Below are 27,006 nucleotides of genomic sequence, written 5' to 3'. Positions count from 1 at the left end.
AATATAAAATTATTTTAATGATTCTCAAAAAAACAGGGAAATTATTTTTTAAAATATTATTAAAATTTAAATAAATATTAGATTTTTATTAAAATACGAATATTAGATATATTTATGAACACTCTAAAATATTGTAACTAAAATTAAAAAAAAAATTTTTTTAAAAATTAATCAGCATAATATATAATTGTAAAAATGTTAATTTATTTATTTATTTTGTCATATATGAAAATTTGAAATATCAATAAAATAAATTACTAGAAAATTTTCTTCTCGCCATTTTTATATATTATATATGTATGCGATATCATCAGGTAGATGGCGTTATTTATCATATTATATTGTCAAGATACACATTCTTTTACCAATGCTAATGGTTTCCTTCTCCATGCCAGATGTAATCTTTATATTCTCATTTCCCATTTCTCTTATTTAGTTCATGTCTGTGTCTCAGTTGGGTTTGTGAAAATTTTTTTGATCCATTCGTGGAATGTCATGTTATTTATAATATATTAGCTATTATTATTTATTCAATAAAAATATTTTTTATCAAAAGATTAAATAAAAATTATAATATAAAACATTAAATATGTCCATGGAAACAGTTCCGAAAGAGTTACGTGGATTAAGAGCTTGTTTAGTATGTTCTTTGGTTAAGGTATATATTTTTGTATTTTTTATCATAATTTTTGTGTGAAGTTAAATTATTAAAAATTTTCATTTTATCGTAGACATTTGATCAATTTGAATTCGATGGTTGCGATAATTGCGATGAATTTTTACGTATGAAAAATAATAAAGATAATGTTTTTGATTGTACCAGTTCTAATTTTGATGGGTAAGTCATTTAAATAATAAAATTTTTATATATATAATAAATATTTTAATATATATAATAAATATATTTTCTTTATTTTAAATAAAATTAATATTATTTTTTAGGATGATTGCAGCAATGAGTCCTGAGGATAGTTGGGTATGCAAGTGGCAAAGAATAAGTAAGTAATAAATTTATATTTACACTTAATAAGTTACGGTTAAGCAAAAGAAATATTGTTATTTTATTTTTGTACACTTTTACAAAATTATAAGTTACATTATTTCATAGTAAATCATATTCTAAACTGGTATTTTTTATTTCATTAATATTTCATTAAATTTTTGATATATTAATCTTTCTTTTTTCTATTCCAATAATCTGTTTTGGCAGTGCAAATAACAATAATCTAAATCATGTTTTATATTATATATGTAAATGTATTGAAAGGCAGCACTTTGTACAAGATTTTAAGCCAATATTTCAATACAAAAGATGCAACTAATATAAAATAATTAAATATTAAATTGCAAAATATATCTATATATATATTGCAATTTAATAAATTTTCTTGTGTCTGAGATTCTTAATATTAAGTATTATACATTTATACAGAATTTTCATTAATATATGATAGTATGTATAATTAAGGAACATGCTTATGTGCGTACATAAGATTCTAATTTTAACATATTTTAATTTCATTATATTTTGCAATAATTTTTTTACATGTTATTTTTATGTTTTATAATTTTTTTCTTAATTTAACTTAAAACAAAATGGACAAAATTTCTTGTTCAAAATTATAAATATTTGATATTAGAACTGAGATTCGATTTTGTTTTTTTTTTCAGATCGATTTTGTAAAGGTGTGTATGCAATATCAGTATCAGGTCGATTGCCAGCAGGTGTTATAAGAGAGATGAAAAGCAGAGGAATAGTGTATAGACCGCGCGATACAAGTCAACGATAATTTCAAAAATTGTAAGATCACTACTGTATTTTTTTTTTTAATATTATTTAATTAAGAATAATCTAATTACTTATTTCATAATTTGCACTAAGAATTTTATAAGATCTTCACGAAAATATTATATTCGATTTGATTGATATGAACTTTTGTTCAGATTTTCAGAATTCTATTGAAATTCTTCCAATCTTTTTGACTATATTTAAGATTTTTGTAAGATTTGTTCGCGATTCTTTTGCTTTTTTTCTAATTCCAAAAGATTATAGTATATTAATATTTCCTCTAAATTTTTTGATATCTGTACAGATTTTTAAAAGAACTAGTTAATACGATTTTGAAAATGTTCGATTTTTAAAGAATATGTACAATTCATGTGAAATCCACTTTTTCTTATCATAAACATTTCCCAGATTTTTTAAAACCGCATTTATATTAGATAATTTTTAAAAAATGTTAATGTTTGATTTTCTAATCATTAATTAAATATAAAGTTAGTTCACTCTGGTTTTCTATAAATCTTCATATAGTAAATTAATATGTGTACATTAAAAAATTTTCGAACGCAAGTTTTTGTCTTTTTTCTCTAATACAGATCAATATCAAATATGATTGTTACCTGGACATGTGTTCAAATGAGAATAAACGGGATGCCGCATCACGGGCAAATTACTATTTACACAATTAAGCCATAGATTTGCACAAGTAACGTGATAATTATTCTCATTATATACTACTCTGCCGCTAGTAATAACCGTTAAACAAAGTGAGCAACAAATGGCTTCTCCTTGATGTAAAGGCCAAGCTGGTAATTCCGTAACGATCTGAAATTTATTATAATGTTATTATAAAAACGTTATTATAAAAAGATAATGTACAAATTTAAAACTTTGAATTAATAAAAATTAATAAATATAAGAATATCTTACTGGTATATTTGCATAAAATGGTTCCATTTCTGCCCAAATTCGATCAATATCCATTAAAAGTTCATCAAAACCTATTATGTTAATATCCATTTCTTTATATGAAAAATTAACTCGTCTACAAACAGCTGCGACTTCAGCTAAATCTGATTTAAAAAAAAAAATTCAATAATAGCATTATTCATTTTAAAATATTATAAAAAAATTAATAAATTCTTTGAGAGTTCATTTTATTTAGTAAATTTTTACAATATTACTTACTACAAAGAAAATTATATCCTTGTGCTGAATTTAAAACTTCGTGCAATATAAGTTCTGAATTAATATTTGTAAATATATTTGCAGCTATTTGTAACAATAATACACAGCTTTCCATATATTGCTTCCATTCCCAATATTCTGACTATAAAATTATATAAATTAAATTATTTTTTATATTATCCTTTTAGACTTTTATATTATCCTTTTATATTAAAAATAAGAAAATTAACCTGGTGTGTAGTATCCATTATTTGTTCATCTTCTGTATTTGAAGGTAAGAAAGACTTAAGATCTAAACTAGGCACAGATCCTGATCGAGTTAATGCATTTGATGCACCATTCGTAAATTCTATACTATTAATTGATATGGCATCTTCCTTTTGAAGAGCTTTCCCTTAAAATAAAATATAGCTATTATATTATATTATTTAATATAAAAAACAATAGAATAACTTAACTGCAATATTAATTACCTATCTCTAAGGAGCGTTCTTCTATGTTATCTTCAAGCTTAAGATTGTCAAATGATTCAGAAATATCTGGCATAAAATTAAAATCTGCTGCATTTGTATTATTGTTAGTAGATTTAAACTCAAAATCAGTAAAAATATCAACAAAATTGTCAGTATCTAAAGCAGTTATGGCAGGAGTATTAACAGGTTGTTCTGCAGATACAAATTCTCCAAATTCATCAATTGATTGATTATTGTAACTTGCGTTTGAATCTGATTCAGTTGATATACTTGTTTCTTGAACCAATGCACGCAAGGCACTATATTTATCTTCAACAAGTTGGAGATTCATAAGATCCTGCTGAGTGGGTTCCAATGTTGCTGATTGAACCTAATTATACATTTAATTAAACTATAATAAATTTATATAAACTTTAAACTTTTAATACAATTAATGTAATTTATATAATAAAATACCTTATCAATCCATTCTAACTTATTCAAAACATCTTTATCATTTAAATGTACAATTTCTGTATTTGTATAATCTTTTACATTTTCACTATGGTCCTTGGGCGGATCATTATTTCTTATCACTGTATCCTTAAGAATTACTGTTTTAGATTGATTTTTTATTGTACACTTAGGAAATAAATCTGATAAACAATCTAATGTTGACTGATCTTTGCTTTGAGATATTGTAGTTAATGGTACTGATGTAATACGTGTTTGAGTAGTAGTAGTGCCATGAACAGATTTAGCATTTATATTATTTTTTTTTGACTTTTCCATTGGTTTTTTAACACCTAAATTATGATTTGCAAGTCTACTTCCAATAGCTGAACCTTGTTTAGTATCCCAAATGGGAATGTTAGAAATATTAGGGATTGGAGCACTTTGAAACTCAGAAAAGTCATCACACAAATCTGTTGCTGGTTTAGAATCTAATTGAAGGCGTGAAGTTTGCTTTGTATCTCTTAATATATTATTGGTATCCCATATTGTAGTAGAAGAGACATAAGATTTATTATCAAAACATGAAATTTTTCCAGGTACATTGTTTGCCATTTGCACATTTAAATCTGAAGATATGATTCCTTGTTGTAATTTCATTTTTCCTTTAGTCTCTAAAGAATATTTTTCATCTGAGGCAATAAATCCAATTTCAATATTATCTTGATCATTTTGAAATTTAGCTGCAGAATTCATTTGTGTTATAGGCTGTAGATTCATTAAACATTCAATATTTAAATATGGAGTAGGTGGAAATGGAAGTAAATGTAATATATCTAGACTATTAAATGTATAAGAAGCTTGTGCTGCAGCAACAAGAGCAAGAACAATATATAATTCTTGCTCTGTGAGCTGTCCAGCATATTTTTGATTTGCCAAATTCCATATGTGTCCAAGAACTTCTGTGGGAAGTTGACTTGTGAGCAATAAAGGAAAGACTTTGTTAGTATCAACTAATAATTCGGTTTGTATTCCATTTGTTCTGATTTTATCTTCCCGTACTGCTTCCCATACCATTTTATAGATTGGTGGTAAAGTAGTGGAATTAGTCCACAGCCAAGTTGGCAACTGATTCAGTCTTTTATCCATATGAGTTTTGTTCATTATCAATAAATGATGTTTAATCAAATTTTTGCTATGACGAGTTTAAATTATGTGAACTCGTCGAGCAAAATAATTTCATCCTTTAATTTACTACCCTGGTACATACATCAAAGTTGATATCATAAACATTTCACTCATTTACTCGATTTATTTTAATATTTGCACATGTCACTAGTGTTATATTTCTTGTTGATAGTTTCCATTGCAAAAAATATACGAAGAATAATCCGATTTCTTGATTATTATGATTCTTGATACAATCAAAATTATTAATTCGAGACAAAATGAGACAATTGCGTGGCAAATAACTTAATTCAGGTGTCACTGGATCACTACTGAACGATGTTCTGTTACAAAGGTAGATTCGCGACAAGTATAATGAAGTTTATTTAAATTTCGAGCTTAAGATGCTTTACATTATACAAAATTTGTAAAAATGTTAGTTTTTAACATCGCATTTTTAAAATATAAAGTTAAAAATAATTTATTTTAATATTCTTTACATAAAATTATAATTTATTAATATTTTATTTGCTAGTCGATATTTTTTATAGAATATAACTTTTCTTAAATTTTCTTTTATCAAATTTTTAAAAATTAAAAGATCCTAAATTTAAAAAATTAACATAAACATTGTTATGATTGATAAAATAATTGTAAAACTTATAAATTTAAAATTATAAACTGTAATAAATGTGAAAACTGAATCATTTTATATAATATTGCAATTACATATGAATCGCCTTAATAATCGATCACAATTAATATCTTAGAATAGATTTATCATTCAATATATTTACATCATGTATAATATAATTTGTATTATATTCGTATTATGTATTATATTTATTTTAAATGTAGTTATATTTATAATTTGTAAAATATATTTTTGTACTTTTATATATCATTATATCATATATATATATATATAATATTTTATATCATATATATATATATATATTTCTTAAAAATATGATATAAATAAATATATAAAAGATAAATATAAAACAATAAAATTAAATAAATTGATGAAAAAATGACAAAGTTCCTAATGCTAATATATTAGCATAAAGAAATAATTAATTTATTACAGCTATCATTTTTTAGAATTTCAAATTATTTTTTCAATAGTTTTAATTCTAAAAATATAATTTTATCTGTTGAAAAATTGAAAAATTAAAGTGAAATTAATGTCATTTCTAGAATATTATAAAAACATGCATAGACAAGGAAAACAAAAATAGAAAACAATAAAGATAAGATTAACTATTAGCATCATCTCTTGAATATTAAGAATATTTTTCTAAAAATGTTAAAAAATGGCATTGATTCTCAAATTCTATTTTATCTTATTCTATTTTAAAAAAATATTTTTAAAACACAAAAAATGATATAATAGTTAATTCTTATTCTCTCTATTCTTTTTTATTATTTGTTTTTTTTATCTATATTTCATCAGCATTTTAGAGATGCTGATTTCATAATTTTTACTCTATTTCTCTTTTTTCACATATTTGATCTTTTTTTTTATAATTGCTTTGTAAAATTTATATGTTCAAAAAAATTTATTTGATTCAATTTTTATATGTTTATATATATTTTACGTAGTATATTTTTGTATTTTTATATGTTATATATAAGTTATTCGATAATTGACAAAATTATATGTTTAAAAATATTAAAAATAAAATTAAATAATATTTTTTTTTTATATAACTCATTGAATTGATACATGAGGACTAATATTATTTTGATTTTTTGATTAATTACTTCGATTATCGAATGTATCTTTAGATTTTTTTGTAAGAATTATTAAATAATAAAATATATTTATAGCCAATTCAAAATATTCAAAACTTAAAAATATGCTTAAAAAATTGAATTATGATAGGATAATATGATCGATAATTTAAAAAACACAAAATTTAGGACACAAAACTCCACTAAATAGTAAATCTATTCTATATTTTGTTTGTTTTGTGGCTTGGCAACCATAACGCTATAACACTCACACTTACAATTTAATGTACGATATACTTCCATTGTTTAAAAATATTTGTTTTACATTGCCATGTGTAACAATACAACACTGTTAAAAACTTATTAAAATTATTAAAGAATTACATCTTTATAGAATAAATAATAATATCAATCTATTACATAAGGAAAAAAATATTAAGGTACATAAAATAACCTCTGTAATTTATGTCGTTTTTAATATATATATTATATTAAAATATAAATTGTGAATTTATCATTTTAGGTGAAATATCAATAAATTGTTGTCATAATGTCAACAGATTTTTATATACGCTATTATGTGGGTCATAAAGGAAAATTCGGTCACGAATTTCTTGAATTTGAATTTAGACCTGACGGTAAATTACGATACGCAAATAATTCAAATTATAAAAATGATACAATGATTCGAAAAGAAGCATATGTGCATCAATGTGTGATGGAGGAATTGAAGAGGATTATTCAAGATTCTGAAATAATGCAAGAAGATGATTCTTTATGGCCACAACCAGACCGTGTTGGACGTCAAGAACTAGAAATAGTAATTGGTGATGAACATATATCATTTACTACTTCAAAAACTGGTTCATTATTAGATGTAAATCAATCACGAGATCCAGAAGGATTAAGATGTTTCTATTATCTTGTACAAGATTTGAAATGCTTAGTATTTTCTCTTATTGGACTTCATTTTAAAATAAAACCTATATAAATGTATAATTATTATGTATTACAAATTTAAGTAATCTTAATTATTTCATATTAAAAAAATACATGATTTATAATTAATTTTGTATTTTTATTTATCTTTATGATATTAAAATTTATTAAATAAGATGTATGTTTTTATGTTAAGATAAGATTTATTTTAAGATTTTTTATGTTAAAATATAAAAGTAATGAATCATAAAGTTAGTTGATTAATCATAATTTCACTTATCACTTTTCATTGTTGTCTATAAATGTGTGAATGAAATTGGCACTACTAATATGATTTTATTATAAAATATTGATAAAAGATAAGAAGTAATTATAAATGATACAGTTACTATTATATTTGATAATATAGTAAAATAAACAAGTATGTTAATTAATAAAGACTAATTATTATGGTCACTAATAATTAATAAAAGAAAATCTCATGTAAGTATATAATTTGAGGTTATAATTTTCTAACCTATATAAAAAATAAAATTCAAAAATATTTGAAAATATATATATTTTTATAATAATTGTAATTTTTATTTTACTTTTTTAATTGTATTCTAAGCTAACATTTAATTAACATAATGATAAAATAAGTTTTACAATATTCAATTTATTTATTTTAAAATTTTTATTATATTAAATTAATATATATGTATTTTTTAATATTAAAATAAAACTTTAAATATATTTTTTTAAATATATTTATACGATAAATTTTAATATTTTTTATTTCATATAAGAAATATATTTATAAATTTCATACAATCATTTTAAGATATAAAATTATATTATAATAAATATTATTTGTTATAATAATTATTTTCTATTATAGGAATAAAATGTCTTCACAAAATATTGAAGCAACTAATTCAAGTCATAAATATTCAGATCGATTGAATCAACGCACTGATACTGATTCAGTACACTCAAGATTTCGATCAACAAAAATATATTGTGATATTTGCAATATGAGTATGGTTATTGAAAATCATTCTTTTATAGAAAAACATTTTAATGATTCTCATCCTTCTAAACAATTTTGTTGTTATTGTAAAGGCAAAGTATTTACTTATACACAAATGCCTAATGATTGTACTCAGAAACCAAAATCTATATTATACCATAAATGTAATAAATCTTAAGTACAAATAATAATTATAAATATTTAGGAAAAGAATACAAAAGAATTTTTTTTATAGATATTTATATATTTAAATAAAATATATTTCTTATAAAATTGTTCTACATTAAATTGTGCAATACAAAACTGAATAAATAGTATAAATATGTGAATACGAAAAAATTTTCAAAATTACACAAAGAATCAATAATAACAAGTATATAAAAATATAATATAATAATAATTATTGATCGAAAGATGCGATTTTTCCATTATTTTATATACAAATTATCAAATTATAAAAGTTTATAAGTATGTTACAATTTATTCCAAATATAAAAGTACAGATATTTATACATAATATAAATATTCTTTCTGTACAAGTTATAATTAAGAACTGTTTGCAAACTATTTGTTCTCGAAATGACAATTAAGAGAGTACAAAACTTAAAATATAATAGATAATAATTTTATATTTTATTTCTTATATTTTTTGTTTTTTTTTTTACTAGATAATTTTTTTTATAATACTGATAGAAAGGAATATATTATTCAAGTAATTTCTAAAAATAATGAATTATAAATTTTGAAATAATAATAATAAATTATTTTAAAATCCATAACATTTTTCATTGTAATCAAATAATAAATGATTTCTTACATTTTATAATTAATTCTAGTAACAATTATATATGATCATTTCAATATCTGTATATACTGTGCAGAAATAAGAAAATGAATAACAAGACAGCACAATATATGTACGATTTTTTTACTCATTTAGTACAAATTTAATTTTGATAATTTTTTTTTTTAGTTTCTATTAGATTTTTTGTAAAATTTCAATTATATTAATAATTTAAATTATAACAATTTTAAAGTTCGTATTCTATTTGGTTTTCATGTTTCATTTGTTTTTTTCATTAAACAAAATTATATGATCTAATTTGAAATATTATGAATTTTTGAAAATTCATGTATCTTTGAAATTGTATGCAAAAAAGTGATATTATATTACTTATTACATTAATAAGTCCAATATTTTTTTAGCAATTTAATTTTTCGTTTTTCTATTTTGTATTCAACTTTCCTATTTATCTTTATATTTTATATATATCGATTCTTTCATTCTAATATCACATATCTGATTTAATTTTTAATCATCATAAACAATTCTATATAAAGATATTTATAATTATTGATATATAATTTATTTATTTTCTTACGTATGCTATTTTAATTAGACAAATATCTAATTTTAATAAAAATCTAATTTTAGTTAATTATAAATTAAATTTGCAAATATTTTTTTTATTTTTCGTATTAAATTATTCAAAATTAAATATAGAAATATTCAAAATTCAATTTCTTTAAAAATTCTAGTATTAGTATTAGTGGTTAAAATTCCAGTATTAGTGGTATTAGAACAAAGATAACGATATATAAATTCTTATATATGTGCGATATATATTTTTTTAAAACTTTGAATTGCCTTTTTAATAAATATAAATTAAATTAAAAAAATAATTTTTTGGCAGAAATTATTCACAAATTTGTTAATATATCTTTACTTATAAATGTGTATGTATATAACAAATGTGTATGCAACAAATTTTATATAAATAATAAAAATTTATGTGCGATATCAATAATTATATACTTACGACTTATTAACAACTTTGGATCTTAATTTGTTTGTTTTAGTACGTATAAAATAGTAAAATAATACTAATCATGCAATAAATGCGAATTAATATTTAAAGTTATATAAATACGAATTAATATTTAGTTGACATAATGATAAAATATGTTTTACATTAATTAATTATATTAATATGTGAAAATTTAAATTAATAATCATTTTATAAAAATATCTTTACAGTTATTGAACTTTTTATTTCAAACATATTGAAATATCAAGTTTTTTGAATATATCTCAAAAGTGTTTTTGAGATTATCAACATATTTTTATCAACATCTATGAATATTTTTTGAATATTTTATATTTTAATAATTTTATAATTTAAATAATTTTATATTTTTTATTTTAAATAGTATATAAATTGTTTTATTATAATAAGCTTATTATGTAATTTTTGAAGTTTATTTTTGCTTGTGCTATATGCAATTTTTTTTTTTAAAAATAAGCTATTTTTACTTACTTAATTATTATTAATATGTGCATGGAATAAAAATATATTTTTCATAATTTATAGCATTTGTTTGTCTAAAGGTTTTACTTTTTTTGTAATATTTTATAATAGTATATATATTCCTTGGAAATAAATCAATGAATATTTTATATATCTAACATATATTAATATCGCTTGTATTCACTATATTTAATATCTTACTCAATAGAAAAATTATTTAAAAATAATTTCAATTTCGTAGGATAATCTGTCATTACACCAGTAGCTCCAAGATCAAAAGCTTTCTTAAATTCTTCTTCTTTATTTAAAACCCAAAAATAAACCTGTAAATGTACATTTAAATATTTTAATATATTATAATTATATATATTTTCTTAATATTTAAATGTGTTTTTAAAATATTCTGATTTATAATTCAAAGACAACTTACATGTATACCACGAGCTCTTAAATGATTAAATAAGCATCGTCTTATTAGAAGTACATTAAGAGTTCTTACAATTACTTTTTCCAAAGGTAAATATGTTGGATTTGGATTTCCTTTACACCTGTAACAAAGTAATAAATGTTGAGTAATTTAAATAAATAAATTATCAAATAAAACATTCAAAGCACCTCAAATAAATAGAAGGTAGAAATATCTCCAAATGTGTTTCTTTTAAAGGTATAAATGGTAATAAACCAGTGTATAAGAAAACTATTAATAGAGTTACACGTCTCATAGAAAATAATAAATTTACATTAGGATTCTGTGGAAAAAAATAATTGAAATTAATATTATTATGACTTAATATTTTAATCTATCTTAATATATATACATTATCTAACTTTAATATATATATATTAAATACCGTTTTAAAACATTTCTGTGTTATTTCATCACTAAAATTTCCCCATACAGTATATTCTTCTCGATTATATTCTTTGATTAAATTTGATACTTTTGTTATAAGTTCATCATTATTAACTTTAATGTCAATATTAATTGGTATATTGGGAAATGCTTCAAATACTTCTTTCAATAATGCAAATCGTCTATCTTCTTCTTTTTCTGTACCAACATATTCTACATCTGTGAAACTATAGTTTTTAAATCATTTTATTCAAATATAAATAATTTTAAAAACTATATAAATATACCTGGATCAAAATCTATTGGAAGACGTGGTTTTAATAGAGGTAGATCTCTGTAATTCATTTCTGAAATACTTTTATTTGTACCTGTACTACGTAAAAGATTATGATCATGTGATACAACTACTTGTCCATCTTTTGTTAAATGACAATCTAATTCTAACATTTCTGTACCAACTGCCACAGCTCTAAAATAAACAAGAAAACGTTTTAAAAATTATTATATGTAATTAAAAGTATAAAAATAATCATTTAAAGTAATACTTTATTTAATTTATTATAATTTCATTTTAATTATCATTTTGTTATATTTAATCATTATGCTTAATAATTATGAGATAATAAGTAAAAGTTTAAACTAACCGTTTAAAGGCATGCATTGTATTTTCGTATCCTTCACCTGCCCCTGAAAAATAATTTTTTTTGTTAAGAAATGTATTTTTTATGTACGTAATAATATCAATTATTGAATCACTGAAAATTCGAAAACGTACCACCTCTGTGACTGATATGATGGCACATAAATTTCACTTGTTTCTTTTTATGTAATAACGTTGGATATTTAAAAAGTATCATTGACGTTAACATATAACCTCCTACTAAAGTATACAACAACATCTTATATTTTTCTATTGTTTTTTATGCATATAACATATCTAAACATGCTGCTATTATTTAAATCAGTTTTGATTAACATGAAGATAAATGTTTCAATTGACAGCTAGCAGAAGTTAAACAAAATTTCATATGATTAACATACTGCATAACGTGCATAGTTACAATATAATTGACATAATAGTAAACGAATATTATAATTGCGAAATCTTTTGGGTGAAATCGTATGAAAAATTTTCACATATACATTATATATTTAAAAAATATATATATATATATATATATGTAATATGTAAGTATATAAAATTATATTATTAACTCTTTTTATTTAATTTTATTATTTAAAAAATTTGAAAGAATAGACATAATGTATATTGAATAAGTCTTTATAATATAATTAAAATTTTTGATGTAATTATTGATTTCAATTATCAATTTTAATTATCAAATATTTATTTTTTAAAAAAATTGCATAAAAAAGATATTATATGATTATATTATCATTCAAATGATTTGTAATTATAATAAATTTATTTCATTTATACATTAATTTATTAATTATACTTTGTATAGTTAATAACTTTTCTCAAATAAAATAAGTTTTAATATTCTTTTTTTATTTGATTTCTGTAAAATAAAAAATAATAAATGGTCATAGAAAAATTTATGTAAATCATTAAAAATTCAAAAATGAAATACATGAAATTATAAGAAAATAGGTAATTATATTAACCTGTTGGACATCTATCTCTTTTCTTAGTTCGGAGCTTTTACGAATGCACCTGTCAAACAAGTTTAAAAGCTGCCTTCATAAAAATGTGTTTTCGCCAGCGTCTCTCATTCGTTTAACGAGATGTCGGATTCGAATTCACCGAAAACAGATGCAAGCAGTTCAAGTCTTTCAGGAAACTTACGACAATTTCGATTTCAGAAGAAACAACTGAAACCATCGAATATGTGTAAGAGTTTTTTTATTTTCGAATTTCAATTTTTAGGTCAATAAAACCGGTGTCCATTTCTTGTTATGTTATTCAAGAATAATTTCTAATATGACTATTATATCTTTTTAAGTTTATATCTTGTATTTAAAATTAAAAATAAAGAACATAGAAAAAAATATACTTGTCTTTTTTTAGTTGTAGATAGAAATAATATTATTGATTGTTTTGCAATGAAATTATAAATAAATAATCATAGTATTTTTATTTAGCGGATGATGATAGTAATTTAATGGGATCTGAGATACAATTTAGACGTAAAGCAGTGAATATAATTGAAGATAGCGATAGTGATGCTGGTAGTACTAAAGAAACTAATTCCTTAGATTCTACAGAGAAGGTAACTATTGACTATAATTTCATTATTATAAAGTATATGCTTAATTAAAATATTAATAATAATGAAATATTAAAAATAATTAAATATAATTATGCTTAACTTAATTTATTAAATGATTATATATATATAAATGATATCTTTTATTTTAATAATGAATAATCATATTAAATAAGACTATTTATTCATTACTGTACAGGATATACCTAATAATATAAATTGGAATAATGAAGAAGGTAATGAAATTTCCAGACATAGTCGGAAAAGAACCTTTAAAAATTCTTCAAGAATCAATAAGAAAAAAAGAAGAAAATTAAACACTGAAGAAGATATAGATATTGATTCAGATGAAGCAAGTTTTAAAGATAAAGTATTTGATAGGTATGTATCTGAAAATTATGTTTTAATTTTAGTATTTATTTTTTAATTTTTATAGTGATGAAGATTCAGATATTGAAATATCTAATGAACTTACTGCTGATAAGAAAGCAGTCTTAGAATTTATGCAAAATGCTCTTACATCAGAATTATTATTGATGTCTCAATGTTCTCAAAAAAAAGCAAATGCTATTATAGAAGCAAGGCCATTTGAAAATTGGATAGACATAGTTCAAAAATTCCAAAACAATAAGTATCTAGATACAGAGCTTTTGAATTCAGCACAGGTAAATAATTCAAGAAATTGTAATAATTTTAATTTCCATTTAGATTGAATTATAAGATTTAATAATCTAATAATTATTGTAATATATTATTAGAAAAATTTTGTAGAGAGATTTAACAATAATAATTATATTTATTGCAAATAGTTCTATTTAAAATATAAATTAAATTATGACATAATTAGAAAACATATTTTTTTTTATAAGAAATATAATTCTTATATTTGCAATTATATATATTTAAAAATTGACGATCGGACTCGTAAAAAAGTTGTTAGCGATAATCAATCATTGTAAGAGAAGATGATTTAATTCAAATTAAACATTCGTGATATAGTTAGCAAATTTTCATATATTTATAAAATATATATTTATATATATTTTTTTCATTTTTTTTTTTAATAAGATCGTTAAGATACAAAAAACTTATTTAATTATTTTTTCTATTATACATAATAAGAATCATATTATATCATGTCAGTCATTTCAATATTATATCACGTAAATATTATATTGTATTTAGAATCTATACTGAATAGAATATGCTTTACTGCTGCCATTTATAATATTAAAAAAAAAAAAAATATTTTGTATATTGTATATATTAAATATATATATATATATTATATATGTAAATATAAATATATATATTTTATATTAAATATATATATATTAAATTCTTTTATTATAATAAAATAGGAATTGCTAGCTACTAGACATGCAGTAGAAGCTCTTATGAAGAAATGTCTACGTTTGTCTACAAATATTGAAAGGGCTGTTGCTGCAGGAGCATCGGCTATTACAAGGCAACCAAAAGGATTATCACCAGATTTAAAGTTAGCACCATATCAAATGGTTGGATTAAATTGGCTTGCTGTAATGCATGCACAAAATGTTAATGGTATACTTGCGGATGAGATGGGTTTAGGAAAAACAGTTCAAGTAATAGCTTTTCTTACATATTTAAAAGAAGCTGGTCTCAAAGGCGAGAAAGATGGACCACACTTAATCGTTGTTCCGAGTTCAACAATGGGTAAATAAATATTATAGATTTCTTTAATTTATATTATTTTTATTTATAAAATTTTTCGTTTTCATTTACATAGAAAATTGGAATAATGAATTAGAAAGATGGTCTCCTGATTTAAAAGTTGTACAATATTATGGCACTCAAGAAGAACGAAAAGAAATGAGATTTGGTTGGCGAAATGGTGATTTGGATGATGTAGATGTTTTATTAACTACGTATAATTTAATTAGTAGTACACCGGAAGAACGGAGATTATTTCGTGTTATGCCTCTCTATTATGTTGTTTTCGATGAAGCTCATATGTTAAAAAATATGGGTACTATCAGATATGAAAACCTTGTTAGAATTAATGTACGTATATTATATTATGTTTAAAAAAATAAATAAAATTACATAATTTTGATTATTTTGCAGGCTAAACATCGAATTCTCCTAACAGGTACTCCTTTGCAAAATAATTTATTGGAATTGATGTCTCTTTTAATATTTGTGATGCCTTCACTATTTGCTGGTAAACAAGCTGATTTAAAGAGTTTATTTTCAAAGAATCCTGTAGGTATTAAGTATAATAATAATATTTATATAAGATAGTTATACATTTACATAACATTTAATTTTATATTATTATTAGAAATTACCATCAGTTAAGAAAAATGCTGAACAGCCATTGTTTGAACAAGAACAAGTGAAAAATGCAAAGCAAATCATGAGACCATTTGTGCTTCGCCGTTTGAAAGCTGAAGTTCTTAGAGATTTACCAGAAAAAAAAGAACGAATGATTAAATGTCCAATGATAGAGAAACAACAAAAAATGTATACTAATTTAATTGCCGAATTTTCGGCCGAAGCTGATCAAAGCACGGAGGTTAACGGTATTGGAATGATGATGCAGTTAAGAAAATTGGCTAATCATCCGCTTTTAGTGCGAGATTATTACAACAAATCCAAGTTAAAAGTATATTTATAGTTTAAAAATAATAAAAATATATTTATCACTTTAATACGAATGAATTTATAATATGAAATTAAATTTTTTACAATTTTATATTAGGTAATATCGAGTAGATTAGCAAAAGAACATTCATATAAGCAGAAAAATGCAGATTTTATATTTGAGGATTTACAGTGGATGTCAGATTATCAAATAAATCAATTAACAAGAACATATAAGAGCATAGCTGGATTAGGTTTACCTCAAGAACTTATTCCTGAAGCTGGAAAATTAAAGATTTTGGACGAATTGTTACCGAAGTTAAAAGAAGAAGGACATCGAGTGTTAATTTTCAGTCAATTTACAATGATATTAGATATTTTAGAAGAATATTTAACAATTAGAGGACAAACGTATTTAAGGTCTGTTTTAAAGTTTTTATTGTTTATATTTTTTATTATTTTTAATCCTTTATGAAAATAGATTAGATGGAAGTACACCAGTAACTGATAGACAGTGTCTGATAAATCAATATATGGAAGACGAAAATATATTCATATTTTTACTATCTACAAAAGCTGGAGGCTTGGGGATCAATTTAACAGCTGCCGATACTGTTATAATACATGATATTGATTTTAATCCGTATAATGATAAGCAAGCGGAAGATCGCTGTCATAGAGTAGGTCAAAAAAGGTATTTTAATTACTGAATAATATTAAAAAAGATAATAGTTATAAACTATAAAAATATGTTATAAACTATTCAAATTTATTTTCAGACCAGTTAGCATAATTAGATTATTAAGTGAAGATACTATAGAAGAAGGCATGTATGAAATAGCTCAAGATAAATTACATCTTGAACAACAGATTACTGGTGATGAAGGTAAGTGTTAATTTTCCATTTTAATGTAATATATATAATATATATATTACAGTATAACATATTATAATGTAATGTATGTATATAATGTATATTATTATTTGTAGAAAATGAAAGTACAGATAAGAAGAGTGTGTTAAAATTACTTAAGATGACATTAGGATTGGATCATAATAGATCGTTATCACTATCTCCCGTGAAAAATGCAAGAACGAGTAATGGATTATTAAACAGTGAAGAAAATTGTAATATAGAATTTTGAAAGTGATAATTTATCTAAACATATTTTTTGCTAGCATTTTTATATGCATCCTTAATCTTTGTGATAAAGTTTAGTATCGCAATTGCACTTTAAAGAATTAAAAAAAAAGGAACGAAAAAAGAAAAGAAGAAAATAAAAAAAAGTAATATAAAAATTGTCTTAAGATTAAATTTTATATTTGATTATTAATTATCATATACGTGAAACTTTCTTGCTTTTTTTTATTTAATCATTGCATATGTGAAATTTAAAAATGTGTGCACAATTTAAATTATTTGTGAATTGTGGAACTTAATTAATTTTGACATTTTGTACATCACTTATATATTTCATCATTTTTTAATTTATAGTTTAGATTTATTCATATATTTTGTGTCCGATATCTACATTGTAATATTTAATGATATATTTTTAGAAAATTTAAAACAATGATTAAGACTGCACAATATTTAATACTTACACAAAAATAATACAGAATGCCGGAAGAAAATGAACAAAAAGAAGAAATTCATAAAAAATGTCAAACTATTTGATATTACTATATACACATTCCTAAACAAATAACTTGATCTTTGTACAAAACCATTAAAGATATTATACATCTTTTATCAGAATTAATTTATTATCTTATAAAATATACGGTTGTATTTGATTGAATATTACGAAAAATTTAATAAATTTAAAAGATTAAATAAATTAAGAATTTATAATCAAATAATAAAAATAATAAAAGCACCTATTTTAGAAATTATGAATTTTTAAAGTATTTAGTAATTATATTTACTATTTAAATTATGGGAATAATATTATGTAATTATTTGAAATTTAAATTGATATGATTTTGATTTGTTTTCTCCATTATTTTCTATTTATATTTGTAAAAATTATCCAATTTAATTTATTTTAATATAATTTTTAAAAAATAATAAGTTATGTAAATATTCTAATTTTTTTTTTAAATTCATCATTATTTTTATTTTTTCTATTACAGAAATGAATTTGAATTATTTATCTACTTTTATGTTTATTTATATAAAAATTATAAACTTTTCAATTCTTTTTATCGAAAGATTGTTCATTATATGTTAAATGAACGAAAGAGAAATGATTAAACTATATATAAATGATTAAATTATTTAGCATTATTATTAGCATTCCTGAACAAATAACTTCATTTTTGTATAAATTATATAATTAATTTTATATTTTATTATTATATTCTATTAAATACACGAAAATTCAAATTTATAAATATATTTTAACAATTTTAAAACATACTTTTTTAATAAATAGATTTTCTTAATAATCTATCTAAAATTGAGATCTCAATATACTATTAAAATTGCATAACAATAAAAAAAAAATTCTTGAAATATTTTCCAAATTTAAAAATATCATTATTTATAATATAATAATTAAATTTAATGTTTTAAATATTATTTTTCATTAGAAATAACGATTTGTTGCACAAACTATATACGATAATTCTATATTTATCTGACACTTTTTAGTGTCAATAATCTATGACGTAAATTAAAAGCCGCAAGTTTCCCCGATCAGAATCTAAAGTGATAGAATTTGATAGAACTATTATCAAAAAATTTAAGAGAGTAGGAACTTTCCTATAATATTACTTCGATAATATTTTATAATTGTTTGTAGTTATAACTCTAATTATCAAATGAAAATCTTTAGTGAAATCTATAGTCAAATAGAAAACATATATAAAATATGTAATTTTATTTGCAAATAATTATTTCGATTCATAAATTTATAACATTATTTATTTATTGAAATAATTTTAATATTTTATCACAATGTATTGTTTTCCTTGGTCAAAAAGATTCATTATTATCAAAATACAAAATTAAAAAAAGAGTACGAAGAAAAGTAAAAAATTAAATCTGAAAGACAAAAATAGAAGGATAAATGAAGAATAGAAAAAAAAAAAAATGAAAAACGAAATATACAAAGTATAACAGGAAAGCAGTAGTAAAGGGGATCCCACGAGTTTCTAGTATTTTGAAATAGTTAAAAATAAAACATGCATCAAATTTGCAACAGATTATTAATAAATTAATATTTGCCTTTTTTCATATCTCTAAATTATTACATATAATGATATATTAAAAGATAAATAGCATGACAAAAATTAATATTTTGTAGAATGAATTTTTAAAATTTTTTTAGAAAATTATTATTGATCAAATTAATGAATAATTTTTTATGTATTTATTATTACATTAAATTATTATATAAAAATATTATCATTATATTTATTTTTAAAACAATGATATAACAATGTTAATAAATATTTAATTTGTTAAAAAAACTTTAATAAAAATTAGAAAAAAAAAATATATTATAAATATTTTCTATAGAAATATTTAAATAGACGATAAAATTAAAAAAAATGATAATCAGGATTTGGCAATCTTTCTATTTTCTTCTTTATTATTATTATTTGTTATATTTATTTGGTTAACGAATATAAAATATCATTTTATTCATATAGAAAATATAAATAAAAATAGCAATTAATATGACAATTTATTATTTTTTAATTATTGAAAATTGCTAATCAAATAGAATAATTAAAAAAATGCTTTAAGATTTTTAAAATTCAGTTCAGAACAAATAATAATTTCGATAACTATTTCATCTCATGATAATGTTATTTTTGTCTCAGATGATCTATGAGTAAATAAATTTTAGTTTTTTATTTACAAATTATTATGATAAATTATAATATGATAATATTTTTACATATGAATATATATTTGAATTATAATTGTTATTATTTATCAATTCTAAATGAATTCTATTTTAATTAACTTATTATTAAATGAAAGTTATCGCTAATTTCCGATTCAGTTAATATCAATGATTATAAGCAGATATTTATTCATTACGCGCTGTATAATTTTCATTATCAAGACAAATATCGAGTTCTCTATTAATCTTCCTATATCGAATTACATATTAATTTTTAATGCTATCAACGTTTACAGTAATAAAATTGATTGCGTTGTAATTGAGTACGATGTCGCATCACATTATATAGTCTTATCAATAATGTGATGCGACTAGAATAAGAATCAAAGGCAAATGATTAATGAGAAAGAAGCAAGAAAATTATAACATCATGTTTAAATGCTTTTCAAAGGAATATGTTTTAACAGAGTGCTATCGTTTTATTACCGATTGGAAAATTGGCAGTAATGGCATTGATATTCCCAAAATATCAAAAATGTCATCGTATTTATATATAATGGAAATTTACAGAAGGCAAAGTGTTTCTGAGGTAAACCGACTCGTCTTACTTATTGTTAGATCGCGTGTCAAGTAGACTTCGTAAGGTACTTGAGCCGCATCGTCGCTCGTCCGAATCATGCCGTGAGTGACCAGCAAACGAAATGGCAACGAGTACGGTGTGCCGTATGTGTGGTATGATGCTATATAAATAATACTTGGCGCGAACCCTGATCAGTCGAGTTGCGGCGGCCGTACCTGTCGCAACACAATAATGCATCGTACCATAACAAACTGAAACCGGTTGTCCTTTTTCGCATCTTTCGTTGCTTCGCGTTCTCATTTACCTTAACCTTGTTTCGTGCTTGCATCGTGTGGCTTACATATTTTTTTTCTTTTTGACACACCACTTTCAGGTGAATTCTTCATCTTTCTTTGTCTGTTTCCCCATCTCATTCTTTGGTGTGTACAGAAGTGACCAGAATGTCGCACGATAATTTGGGATTTACCTCGAGTACAGTAAGTGACATTGTATCTACGTATAATTTACTTTATTCCATTTGCTTCTGTTTACCTTTCTTGCACATGACATTTTTACATTTATTAATATTCTTTTCTTGTTTTCTACTGTGCATGGATCATTTGAATAAAATGATTGTTACCATTTAAATTACCTGTATTGATAGAAAATTGTTAGAATAGAAGTTAATCGTTAAACGAATTAATAACATTATTAATTTGATTCCTTTATGCTTTGTTTATATTATGTTAATTAATGTCCACACTAACGAAATTTAATATATTCGTTATATATTAATGATATAATTTAAATTTAATTTGATCAATATTTAAGTTTTATTTCAGTTTGAGAAATTTTCATTTCACTTTTATTTCAGTTAAGTTTGTTTTCACAGATCAAACTGCTTGATATAATATGATGTACTATGATCATAATAAGTGGCTCACTTCACACTTATTTCTTTTCTGTTTCTCAATAAGATGAAATAATTTTATGAGACACATTAATAATAAAGTTAATAATCTGTAAAAGAAATATATTCATTGAATTAATAAAAATTAGTATAAAATTATAATATTTCACTTCAAATATTTTATTGTACAATTCTAAGAGCCAATATAATCGAATTTTCTTTAACTTATATCTCGAAATAATCGAATTAGAGAAACGATGATTCAATCGATCATGATATTAAATCGAAGGATAGGTTAACGATTTTAATTGATAATGTCGGTTAATTGTTAATTTTTAGTTGTATTTACACGATTATTGCCAATCATTTGTGAATTCTGTGATAAATGTGAAAATAAAATTTGCATCTGAATGAAAAATTCTATTGAAGGATAACATTAATCAAAGATATATATATATATATATATATATATAAAGTATATATAAAGTGATTCCAATGTTCGCGTTTTAAGGAAAATACATGATTTAAATCAGAATAAGTTTTTCATATTCGATACTAAATTTAAAATCTTAATAGATTTTTTTCATTCGTTTTGAGATTTGCATCATTTGAACGTGAAATTTAATAGAAGTGAAGTTGAACTTAATAGAAGCTATTGTTCGAACGGTCAGTGAAACTGTGTGTTCTTCATATTGGTTATTATCGTGAGATTTTTGTTCCATTCTTTTTTTTTTTTTTTATGAATTCTAATTTTTTGCTGCGATTTATTAGATTTGAGATTTTTAAAAAGAAAAATAAAGTAATATCTATCTGGTTTTAAGACAATGTGATATCATTGTTTGCAATGACAGTTGGTATTATTGCCAAGAAATCTTTGTTTAGGTTACTTTCACCTCCTTTCTGCCTTCGCATTATATCAAGTTTTAAGATTTTATTAAAATTATCGAACGAAATATTTTTCATTTGTTTTGAAATGTTTATTTATATTAAATCAATTTCTATGATTTAAGAATTTATTTTATCACAATTAATCATTAATTTATCATGACGGTAAGTGAACATTCGGTAAAATAGTTGTTTAAACAAAATTGTCATTACATTATTGCATGTACAAAAGAGTGAATAGAAATTTATGTTAAGAATCGATAATCTCTGTGCTTATATTGTGAATTTAGATATCAATGTAAGCAATTAAAATCATTGAAAGTTTATGATGATTGTGAGTCGTTTATGATATTTGAATTTAATTTGCTAAGGAATTCATGTTTTGATAACTGTAAATCTAGGTAATCCATATTTGATAACAAATAAAATATGAGTTATAATATTTAAAAATATGAAAAACTCTTTCTTTTCCAAGATGGAGAAATCGAAAGTTCGATATATCGAAGAATCGAAAGATCGCAATATGAAAAAATCGATAATCGATTTTAAAATCTTTTTATTAATAATCGATTTTAAAATTAAAATATCAAATATTTAAACATTTGATCCATATTTCATAGTTGATTTTATTAAAATTTGAATCTATGAATATTATTATATTATTTTTTAATAATAAAATTTCTTTGTTTAATTTGATATATCATAATTCTATACATATGCAATGCAATTATTTATTTCAAAATAATTGATTTTACTTAATAAAACAAAAAAAGAAAAAATAACTCTCATTCTAGAAATTTAGCATTTTTATCTGTAAAAAATAGAAAAGAAAAAAAAATTATTGCTCTAATAATAATGTTAACTGTGATATCAAATGTTTGTTACTTTGATTGCTCATCATTCTGACTGTTTACCTTCGTTTTATTTTCGTAGATCATATTACTTGATAATGATTCAAACGAAGAAATCGTTTGAATGGAACTTTTTTTTTTAGGAAATACTACGATAATAGCAAAAATTAATAAATTTTCGAATCCAAATGATAATCGATCTATTAATACGTATATATTCTTGTAAATCTTACGAAATGTTAATATATATGTTTTTTTTATTTAATCGTATTTTTTAAAGTGTAATAAATAGATTATAGATAGTGATTTACTAAAGAAAAATTATATAATAACAATCATCGATAATTAAATGTTAATAAATTCGCATGTTCACCTTGAATTTTCAATTATCATGATAATTGTTTTTTTTGAGACGATGAAAAGAAACACTTTGTTTTAGTAAAAATAATTATAAAGAAATCAAATATGGTAATCTTATTTACAGATATTAATTATATGTATATTAATTAAATATTATATATTATTATAATAATATTTAATTTATACAATTTTATTAAATCTTAAATTAAATATTATGAATTAAATTAATACATTTTATTCTGAATTATATTATGTTATTATAATATAATATAAAAGAATTTTTTTGAGTGACTCTAGTTTCATGTCTATCTTCCACGTGGAATGATGGAAATAATAAACAATGTATTTATCAATCCAGACCATATAAAAATCTTTGATAGTGAAGTACGATGTACAAAGTTATTCAAGTAGATAACATTGTAACTACATATACTATCTATGAGATATTCCAGATGATAAATTATGTGGGACCTGGTATGAAGTAAAGTTCATGTATCGCGAAATGCAGTTATTTGAAGGTCTAATTTATTTATTTCGCGTTCGATTTAGTGATCGATCTGGATGTCGATTAATCGACTACTAAGAATCGAACTATTGCATATATATATATATCTTTGATATATATACAGGATATATTGTTAAAGATTTACATAATTGGAATGTAAAAATATTCTCCGTAATTAGAATGTAAAAATATTTCGCGATATTTTTTTTTTTATATATATTTATTTTTTAAATATATTTTATGATTATCAATCATTGGAATGTATAGTAATAATTTTTATGACATGGCTATCAAAATTTGCAGGAATTCAATTTCTGATAATCAACGATTTCGTATTAGAGGAATGTATATGTATATATGTATATGTACATATATAAATCTAATATTAAAACTGTTTTAAATATTTAATTATAAATAATATATTTATACATGAATTTATTTATACAAATTTTATCATATATACATATATATATATGTGTGTGTGTGTGTACATATAAAATTATTAATTTCGAAGAAAATCTTTCTTTTTTTTTTTGTGATTTATTAATACAGTAGTACACAAGTGTTACTTATTATCCATTAATAATTTTCTTGAAATTATATTTATAGATTGATTTTTCTTTCCTTTTTATTATTATTATTATTTTCAGGATATTTATATTTATAGATTTTAAGCAATAACAAAGAAAAAAATAGGTCATTCATAATAGAATATGTCCTTGAGTTTCGAAATGCCCATAAATCACGCACTTGGTAATCGAAGAATTTCGTGTAAATACGAAGAAATCGTACAGCGTATGATTAAATAGAATTAAATTTTATGAGAACAATCTATCTGCACGCGCGTGTTTTATTAGTATTATTAATTTTTTGCGTTATAAGTTAATAATCTTGAATATTTCGTTTAAATCATGTTACAAATATGATAAATCTGTTTTGTTGTTTAGAATATATACGTATGTATATTAGAGATGTATATTTGATTATTGTTACGCGATTTTTAAAATATGTATTTTCAGAGAGAGAAAGAGAGAGAGAAAGGAAAAATTATTTTAAAGGCAAATGTGTTGATTCTGTGATTAAGTAAATACATAGTTATTAGCGTGGGTAGTATATTATGTAGAAGATTAGTTATTAAGAAGGTGTTAGCGTTGTGTATCAAGTGGCATACTAAATAGAAGATTCTGTATTATGTATGTGTACATATATATATATATATATATATATGACAGTATATGCGGTAGTATAATTATGCAATGGAATGTTAATACAATCGAGAGTTCGATAAGATTGAAAAATTGGAACAATATGATGAATTGAGAAGTTCGTGGAATTTAAAAATTTCAAAAAAAAATTTTTAAAATTTGCATTTTTGAAAAACTTTGAGAGTAGTTGTATGAAAATTTTAAGTTTTCGAAATTTAAATTATTATTCAAGATTTAAAAATTACAAACATTTTTTTCTAAAATCGCGAAAATTCGAAGGAAATAATAATATTTGAAATTTTGGAAATTTTTAAAAAAAATTGAAAGTTTATTTGAAAATAATTTAAAAATACATTTAATGATCGACATTATTCTAAATAGTAGTTAATATATTTGTGATAAATTCGTAGAAAAATATTTCATTCGTCACAATAAACAAATATCACTATCATTTCAGTGAAATTTTATCATTTTATCATTTACTTTTTTGTATAAGATAAAAGTCATAAATTTCAAATATCCATACAATTTGAAAACAAAAAGATGTTGAAATTATTAATAAAAGAACATATGTCTGGTTTCGCTATATTTTTTTTTTTTAAAAGCAATCGGTCGATTGACAACCAGAAAATAATTTTCTATCTAATCTGGCAAACAAGTTTTGCTGATGTACATAAATACAGTTGATTACTGGAAACAGGTACGATAATTAGTATTTTTTTTGTATGATAATATTAGAAATGAATATAAATTATTTTATCTCATTCTAGATTGTATATTCCTTAAATCTGAATTTTTTTTACAAATATTGTTATATATATAAAAATAGCCCTTGGAAGTTTAATATTATTGTAAATTTTAAGGATTACATAAAATTTTCCTAAATTTTCTTATAAAATTTTCGATTTAATAATATTTATTCACTTTTTTTAAAGAAAAAACGAAATTGAAGAAACGTTCAACATGCAAATGCTCATCGCAAACAATGGAACTCACATAACTCCATTAATCTCCTGATTAACCGGTTATTCTACTTAGCGATATCCCTAATAATCCACGAGTATCGAGTAATTTACGATAAAATTTCCGTGTAACAACGGCGTTCCACTTTGAAAATCCATC

The 27,006-nt window shown here is 21.9% G+C and overlaps 7 protein-coding genes across 10 annotated transcripts in view; 5 read left to right on the top strand and 2 right to left on the bottom strand.

The window, feature by feature from the left end:
- Window positions 1–421: 421 nt before the first annotated feature.
- LOC102678148 (transcription elongation factor SPT4) lies at window positions 422–2,702 on the top strand. The gene is made up of 5 exons (XM_006609734.2): window positions 422–658; window positions 732–838; window positions 943–998; window positions 1,672–1,801; window positions 2,380–2,702. The coding sequence occupies exons 1-4, from the start codon at window positions 590–592 to the stop codon at window positions 1,788–1,790; spliced, it is 351 nt and encodes a 116-aa protein (XP_006609797.1). The 5' UTR covers window positions 422–589; the 3' UTR covers window positions 1,791–1,801; window positions 2,380–2,702.
- LOC102678283 (synergin gamma-like) lies at window positions 1,659–5,441 on the bottom strand. Its single transcript, XM_006609735.2, has 6 exons — window positions 3,901–5,441; window positions 3,445–3,814; window positions 3,202–3,365; window positions 2,972–3,113; window positions 2,714–2,856; window positions 1,659–2,608 (listed from the first exon to the last, which is right to left on the bottom strand). Exons 1-6 carry the CDS (start codon window positions 5,038–5,040, stop codon window positions 2,387–2,389), a joined length of 2,181 nt encoding a protein of 726 aa, XP_006609798.1. The 5' UTR covers window positions 5,041–5,441; the 3' UTR covers window positions 1,659–2,386.
- A 1,563-nt stretch (window positions 5,442–7,004) lies between these two features.
- LOC102678018 (protein mago nashi homolog) lies at window positions 7,005–7,848 on the top strand. The gene is made up of 2 exons (XM_006609733.1): window positions 7,005–7,220; window positions 7,304–7,848. The coding sequence occupies exon 2, from the start codon at window positions 7,331–7,333 to the stop codon at window positions 7,769–7,771; it is 441 nt and encodes a 146-aa protein (XP_006609796.1). The 5' UTR covers window positions 7,005–7,220; window positions 7,304–7,330; the 3' UTR covers window positions 7,772–7,848.
- A 104-nt stretch (window positions 7,849–7,952) lies between these two features.
- On the top strand, window positions 7,953–9,119 carry LOC102677875. The gene is made up of 2 exons (XM_006609732.2): window positions 7,953–8,202; window positions 8,600–9,119. Coding segments are annotated over exons 1-2 (312 nt in total). The 5' UTR covers window positions 7,953–8,200; the 3' UTR covers window positions 8,910–9,119.
- Window positions 9,120–11,109: 1,990 nt separating this feature from the next.
- On the bottom strand, window positions 11,110–13,659 carry LOC102677320 (lysophospholipase D GDPD1-like). Of its 4 annotated transcripts, none has more exons than XM_006609729.2 (7): window positions 13,523–13,659; window positions 12,538–12,580; window positions 12,181–12,362; window positions 11,892–12,112; window positions 11,656–11,789; window positions 11,471–11,588; window positions 11,110–11,363 (listed from the first exon to the last, which is right to left on the bottom strand). In XM_006609729.2, the coding sequence occupies exons 2-7, from the start codon at window positions 12,552–12,554 to the stop codon at window positions 11,238–11,240; spliced, it is 798 nt and encodes a 265-aa protein (XP_006609792.1). In that variant the 5' UTR covers window positions 12,555–12,580; window positions 13,523–13,659; the 3' UTR covers window positions 11,110–11,237. The 4 variants fall into 4 exon arrangements, with proteins under 4 accessions (XP_006609792.1, XP_031371127.1, XP_006609791.1 ...); XM_031515267.1 differs by lacking the exon at window positions 13,523–13,659 and adding an exon at window positions 12,669–12,988 and having other exon boundaries at window positions 12,262–12,362; XM_006609728.2 differs by lacking the exon at window positions 13,523–13,659 and adding an exon at window positions 12,669–12,987 and having other exon boundaries at window positions 11,892–12,091.
- LOC102677649 (SWI/SNF-related matrix-associated actin-dependent regulator of chromatin subfamily A containing DEAD/H box 1 homolog) lies at window positions 13,550–18,017 on the top strand. The gene is made up of 12 exons (XM_006609730.2): window positions 13,550–13,748; window positions 14,000–14,127; window positions 14,324–14,505; window positions 14,561–14,789; window positions 15,486–15,819; window positions 15,893–16,167; window positions 16,231–16,368; window positions 16,448–16,771; window positions 16,868–17,169; window positions 17,231–17,443; window positions 17,529–17,635; window positions 17,740–18,017. The coding sequence occupies exons 1-12, from the start codon at window positions 13,643–13,645 to the stop codon at window positions 17,892–17,894; spliced, it is 2,493 nt and encodes an 830-aa protein (XP_006609793.1). The 5' UTR covers window positions 13,550–13,642; the 3' UTR covers window positions 17,895–18,017.
- Window positions 18,018–21,361: 3,344 nt separating this feature from the next.
- Window positions 21,362–27,006, top strand: part of LOC102676630 (proton-coupled amino acid transporter-like protein CG1139) — a 26,007-nt gene continuing 20,362 nt past the window's right edge. Inside the window, exon 1 of the mRNA XM_006609723.2 lies at window positions 21,362–21,665. Coding sequence (XP_006609786.1) covers window positions 21,630–21,665 — 36 coding nt within the window. The 5' untranslated portion in view covers window positions 21,362–21,629. The remainder of the gene's footprint in view (window positions 21,666–27,006) is intronic.

Source organism: Apis dorsata, unplaced genomic scaffold (assembly GCF_000469605.1).
Source record: "Apis dorsata unplaced genomic scaffold, Apis dorsata 1.3 scaffold_59, whole genome shotgun sequence".
NCBI lineage: Eukaryota > Metazoa > Arthropoda > Insecta > Hymenoptera > Apidae > Apis > Apis dorsata.
The sequence above is the reverse complement of the archived record's forward strand: the minus strand, read 5'-3'. Positions and strand labels throughout refer to the sequence as shown.

Coding starts and splice junctions, on each gene's coding strand:
- LOC102678148 (XM_006609734.2), top strand. CDS start 590: ATGTCCATGGAAACAGTTCCGAAAGAGTTACGTGGATTAAGAGCTTGT. Junction 839..942: donor ACCAGTTCTAATTTTGATGG/GTAAGTCATTTA, acceptor ATTATTTTTTAG/GATGATTGCAGCAATGAGTC. Junction 999..1,671: donor ATGCAAGTGGCAAAGAATAA/GTAAGTAATAAA, acceptor TTTTTTTTTCAG/ATCGATTTTGTAAAGGTGTG.
- LOC102678283 (XM_006609735.2), bottom strand. CDS start 5,040: ATGAACAAAACTCATATGGATAAAAGACTGAATCAGTTGCCAACTTGG. Junction 3,366..3,444: donor AGAACGCTCCTTAGAGATAG/GTAATTAATATT, acceptor TTTTATTTTAAG/GGAAAGCTCTTCAAAAGGAA. Junction 2,857..2,971: donor AGGATATAATTTTCTTTGTA/GTAAGTAATATT, acceptor TTTTTAAATCAG/ATTTAGCTGAAGTCGCAGCT.
- LOC102678018 (XM_006609733.1), top strand. CDS start 7,331: ATGTCAACAGATTTTTATATACGCTATTATGTGGGTCATAAAGGAAAA.
- LOC102677320 (XM_006609727.2), bottom strand. CDS start 12,792: ATGTTGTTGTATACTTTAGTAGGAGGTTATATGTTAACGTCAATGATA. Junction 11,790..11,891: donor CACAGAAATGTTTTAAAACG/GTATTTAATATA, acceptor TTTTTTCCACAG/AATCCTAATGTAAATTTATT. Junction 11,364..11,470: donor TAAGAGCTCGTGGTATACAT/GTAAGTTGTCTT, acceptor GTACATTTACAG/GTTTATTTTTGGGTTTTAAA.
- LOC102677649 (XM_006609730.2), top strand. CDS start 13,643: ATGTCGGATTCGAATTCACCGAAAACAGATGCAAGCAGTTCAAGTCTT. Junction 16,772..16,867: donor ACAACAAATCCAAGTTAAAA/GTATATTTATAG, acceptor ATTTTATATTAG/GTAATATCGAGTAGATTAGC. Junction 17,170..17,230: donor AGAGGACAAACGTATTTAAG/GTCTGTTTTAAA, acceptor TTATGAAAATAG/ATTAGATGGAAGTACACCAG.